Source organism: Mus caroli, chromosome 10 (assembly GCF_900094665.2).
Source record: "Mus caroli chromosome 10, CAROLI_EIJ_v1.1, whole genome shotgun sequence".
NCBI lineage: Eukaryota > Metazoa > Chordata > Mammalia > Rodentia > Muridae > Mus > Mus caroli.
Genome location: NC_034579.1, coordinates 73,506,603 through 73,511,636, shown reverse-complemented (window position 1 = coordinate 73,511,636; position 5,034 = coordinate 73,506,603). Strand labels below are relative to the sequence as shown.

Below are 5,034 nucleotides of genomic sequence, written 5' to 3'. Positions count from 1 at the left end.
GCAGGGACCCTCCCTTACCCCTGAACAGGTCACTGCACGCTGCTCCCTCCCAGCTCCAAAGCACAGGCACTTGGGTTCTCTGAGGACCTCTCAGGTCAACTCTGCCTGGGTGACATCCTGCAGGAGAGAAGGTCAGGGGAGACCTTTTGGACCTTCAGCAAGGAGTTGTCTCTTTCCTGACCTTCCCTGCCCTCAAGTCTCAAACATCCTGGACTCAAGTCAACCTTGTGGTGGAGAAAGGGCTGATTAGCTCTGAGTGTGGCCTCCGTGGAGGCATCAAGGAGCTGGAGTCTCTGGAGTGGAGGCTTCACACTGTGGCCTCTTACACCTTTAGGAGGCCACACCCAAAGGATTCAGTGTGGGCTTTGGAGATCCTGGCCTTTCTTTCCAGAGTCTACATGCCCTTGGCTCCCAAGTGTCCCTGGCCCAGGGTCTCAGGACACCCCCTGAACAGGGTAGGCTGGGTCCCACCCATCATGGGTCAACTTTAGAATCTCTGTGGTATTCTCTAGAGTGGATACAGCCTGTGTTAAGGCATGATCCTGACCTTCCCACCATGAAGGGTCTTGAAACCTTCCAACCTGACAGCAACTACAAGATGCTACTTTAGAGGAAAGGTGGGCTTCTACCTGAGTTTGGCCATCCGTGCTAAGGTACTTATTGGTTTAGAAGTGTCATGGTGTCCAGCACAGGTGCCCTCCTCTGGAAAGGCTGAGATGAACTCAGGAGTGCTGCCCAGGCGGTTGTTGGCTTGCCCTCTCTGCAACTCTGCATTTTCACTGCAGAACCCCGCCCAAGTGTTGGGGACACCTGGGTGACCTCCAGCCTACAGTCTTGAGTTCTGGTGGCCCCTCCCAGCTGGAAGACTCCTTTCTGCATGGAGACCCCAGTCAAGCTTTGCAACACTTTTGAGTCTTGTTCTTAGTCCTGAGATTCCCGGATCCCAGCTTGGAGATCCCTCCCAAATAGGGGACTTCAGTTTGTTACGCCCCCACACCCGCCCATCCCAGCCCCGAAGCCCCTGCCCCTGCACGCCCGGGTCAAGGTGGCAAACACACCCCTCAGGGCCTCCGCCCTCTCCTGCCCTCCCGCCTCCGCACTTTCTCTTCATGGCACGCCCTCCCTCAGCCCCGCCTCCGCCTCGCCCGGGCCCTTTCGTCAAGCCCTGCCCTTTCCCTGGGTCCCGCAGTCTCCACCGCCATGTGATCCTGGGGCTGCCGGGACAGCTGGGGCAAGCGGGGGTCGCGGGCGTCCCTGGGCGGGGGCGACATGGAGCGGAGGTGGGTCTTCGTGCTGCTGGACGTGCTGTGCGTGTTGGTCGGTAAGAGCCTCAGCCCCGGGTGCGGGGACTCTTTCCCAGGTGCACACTCCCTCGGTCCCTCTGTCCAGTGTGCGTTAGAGATGCGGACGATGGTGACCGATGCTCCACACTTCCCTGTGAGCACCCCGCCAGCCCTCCTGGGCTCCTGGCGGGATCGGGGCTGCCTGTCTACCTGTAGCTGTTCCCGGGTGGAGGGTCCTGGCAGCAGGAAGTCGCTCGAGTGCCGCGGAGCGATGTGACTCACACGGGCGGGGCAGAACCAAGACCCTGCAGGCCAGTGACCCATGGCCAAGGTCCAGCACTGTGCCCTCGGGAGGCGGGGACAGCTAGGCTCTCACAGACAAACCTGCCATTCCGGTTCAGGCCGCTGGGAGGAGCGTCCCGAACCCCCCCAGGCTCGAACAAAGGCCAAGTGTTCGTTGGGGCCCAGGGGACAGTGGCTGGATTCTAACCCAAGGCGGTGACGGTGACGGGGTGCCTCTATCTTCCTCCATTCTGCATCTCCCTCCCCTTCCACCTTCCATATCCCGGAAGGATACTCATTTTAGCTGCGCCCGTTGGCAGCCAGAAAGCCCCGTGGGACACCCCTCAGCCATTGGCACCCTTTTTAAGTGTATGGGTTTGTGGAACCATTTCTGTTGCTTTAACTGTGTGCCAGGAACTACAGGACTTGGAAATAGTTTACATTTTTCCTTGGAAAGTCCTGAGTCCCCACGGGCGGAGCTACCTGGGAAGTCACAGCAGCAGGAGGAGGCCTATGCCTCTGAGTGGCCGAATGAACCAAGACCCTGCAGGCCAGTGACCCAAAGTCTGCACTGGAGTCAGTGCAGACTTTGGGTGGTGATAGGGAAGCCTTGCAGCCAGAATGAAGGAGGCCCTTTCCTGTTGGTGGGAACAAAGTACCCTACAAATACCCACTGCAGGTGGAAGAAGAAGAGGGGACACAGCTGGGAGCCAGTGTCCTGGCCCACACCTGCCATGCAACCCAGCCATGTTCAGGGCTTTAGGTTCGTCCAGACCTTGCACAGCTGTGGTCTGCCTGGCTTGTCTGCTGAGGATTCACTAACTTTAGTTGTCTTCAGTGTTGCTCTCTACCACCAGATCCTTGGACTTTACCTCCTATGCAGAAGATGTGTGTTTCCCCTGATCTCTTACATCCTCCTCTGACCTCAGTTCCTCTATTTCCTCTGAACCCCCTCTTCCCTCTCTCATCTTTTCTGATACTCTCTCCTCTCTGATCTTCTCTCTAACCATCTTCATGTTCTTCCCTGCTCTTCCCTGCTCTTCCTCTCTCCCCTTTCTCCCTTTCTTCCTCTCCCTTGCTCTCCCCCTCTCCCCTTTTCTCCCCTTCTTCCCTCTTCTCCCCCTCACCCCTCTCCCCTGCTCTCCCCCTCTCCTCTCTTCTCCCCCTCTTCCCTCCTCTCCCCTCTCCTCTGCTCTCCCCCTCTCCCCTTTTTCCCCTCTCCCCTTCTTTTCTCTCCACTTCTCCTCTCCCCCCCCAGTCTCCCCTCTCCCCCTCTCCTCCTCTCCCTCCTCCCTTTCTCTCCCCTGTCCTCCTCTCCCCTCTCCCCCCTCTCCCCTGCTCCCCCCCTCTCCTCCTCTCCCACTCTCCCCTGATTTCACCCTATGCCATCTTTCTCCTCTGACCTCTTCTCCTTCAAGACTTCTCTCACTGTTATGAAGGTGTCCCCTCCCAGGGGACACTGCTCCTGTCTCCTTACTTCTTGGCCATACCTCTCAGCTTCATGATATTAGCACCTTCCTGGATCATGTCTTCTCTGGACTCTGAGATGGCTCAGCCCACATCAGGGACTGTATTCTGGCCAGTCCTTTTCCCCTTTGCATGTTGAGTCTCCCCTCGGGGTTCACCTGGCATTCAGGACCTGAGGGCCATGCACTCCACACCCAGCTTCCCCACTGCTGACAGGCAAAGGGTACTTTTAGGGGTGTTTGTGTTCCTGTGCCTTCAGAACAAGGTGCTACTCACTGTCCTGTCCTTGTGACTGGCTCCCACCTCCCAGCAACCCTTGGTTGGAGGCTTCAGATTGCAGCTCTGTTCACAGCTTCACTGCCAGGCCATTCATTTCCAAGAGTGGCTGTGACTCTGGCTTTGGTCCGAGCTTTCTGCTTCCAGAGCTGGGTCCATCTTGTCCAGGGTGTAGCTAGCATTGGCTCAGAACATGAATGAAGGTAAATAAAGCAGAGACTCAAGGGGTGGCCCTCTGGCTGTGAGCTACACAGCCTCACAGCCTTACAGTCTCACATTGTGTTGCTGGATGGTCTTACTGCCCAGGCAGTGAGCAGTTGCCAGTGTCCCACCCTGAGCACAGCAGGGTCCTGCTGTGCCCTGCTGTGCTTATGCACAGTTGCCAACTGTCACTAAGGTGACTATATGGTTCTACAGGGGACAGAAGCCGTGAAGAGCAACGGTTACTCCATGGTGGCTCATCAGGGTGCTGGAGTGAGAGGTGGGGGAGGCGCGATGCTTGCAGTGTGTGTGCAAAGGCCCTGGTTGCTGGTGAAGAGGCAGCTCTAGGGAGCCCTGAAGTGAGGAGAAGCTATAGCTGGGTAGAGCTGCTGAGTAGTTGGGCTCATTCAAAGAAGCCAATGGAATAGTTTCCAATGAGGGCATGCACAGTGGCCGTGATAGATGTGCAGATAACAGGGGGGATGGAATGGACACTGCGGAGAACTATGTGCCTTCCCTGGCCTCCCACAGCCTCTCTGCCTTTCATCATCCTGACCCTGGTGAATGCACCATATAAGCGAGGGTTCTACTGTGGAGATGACTCCATCCGGTACCCGTACCGTCCAGACACGATCACCCATGGACTCATGGCTGGGGTCATCATCACAGCTACTGTCGTCCTTGTAAGACAGAAAAGGGCTTGGGTGGGGGATGGTCCAGCCCGCCCGCAGGATGGGCATGGTGGGAGCTGTGTCTGCCTAGTGCTCTGTGGCTGTTCCATCCGCAGGTCTCATTGGGAGAAGCCTACCTGGTGTACACAGACCGTCTGTATTCACGCTCCAACTTCAACAACTATGTAGCTGCCATCTACAAGGTGCTGGGAACCTTTCTGTTCGGGGCTGCTGTGAGCCAGTCTCTGACCGACCTGGCCAAGTACATGATTGGCCGTCTTCGACCCAGTTTCTTGGCTGTCTGTGACCCTGACTGGAGCCGGGTCAACTGCTCTGGCTATGTGCAGCTGGAGGTGTGCAGGGGCAGCCCTGCTAATGTCACGGAGGCCAGGTGAGTATTTGCTGCAACCCAGGCAAGGCTCTGACAGACAGGAAGCCTGGGGCCTGGTGGATGGAGAAAATCTGTCCACAGAGGCAGGCAGAGGAGGCAGCCATGTCTCTCCTTTTGCATCTTTGGCAGGGCAGGTATGCAAGTGGACAGTCTCAGGGTTCGTTTGTCTGGGAGGCAGTGGCCAGCCCTCAGAGGTGGGGTGATTACCTCCTATGCTTTGAGGCCGGTGATGAGGGATCTGCTGTGGTGAGGGAGCTCCTGCTTCTTTAGGGCCCTCTGTGGGTGGGCTTGTGTCCAGTTAGCATTGTTTCTTTTCCTGGTGTCCTGCTCTTCTGGGTCCCCACTGTTCATTCTTGGCATGGCCTGTGTGTCCTGCATCCTCAGCTGAGCCTGGCTCTATCTGTTGTCTCTGGTGAGCCATTAGGGCTTCTGGCACTTTTTCACTTTGAATATATATATATAT

General features: G+C 56.9%; 1 protein-coding gene across 2 annotated transcripts in view; it reads left to right on the top strand.

Annotated features, from left to right (window-relative positions):
• The first annotated feature begins 1,157 nt into the window (after positions 1-1,157).
• The window catches only part of Plpp2 (phospholipid phosphatase 2), a 7,678-nt gene continuing 3,801 nt past the window's right edge, over positions 1,158-5,034 (top strand). The window contains exons 1-3 of one of the 2 annotated variants that reach the window (XM_021174182.1): positions 1,158-1,321; positions 4,041-4,192; positions 4,297-4,571. In XM_021174182.1, the coding sequence (XP_021029841.1) occupies positions 1,270-1,321; positions 4,041-4,192; positions 4,297-4,571 (479 nt within the window). In that variant the 5' untranslated portion in view covers positions 1,158-1,269. The remainder of the gene's footprint in view (positions 1,322-4,040; positions 4,193-4,296; positions 4,572-5,034) is intronic. The other variant, XM_021174184.1, reaches the window with a different exon arrangement.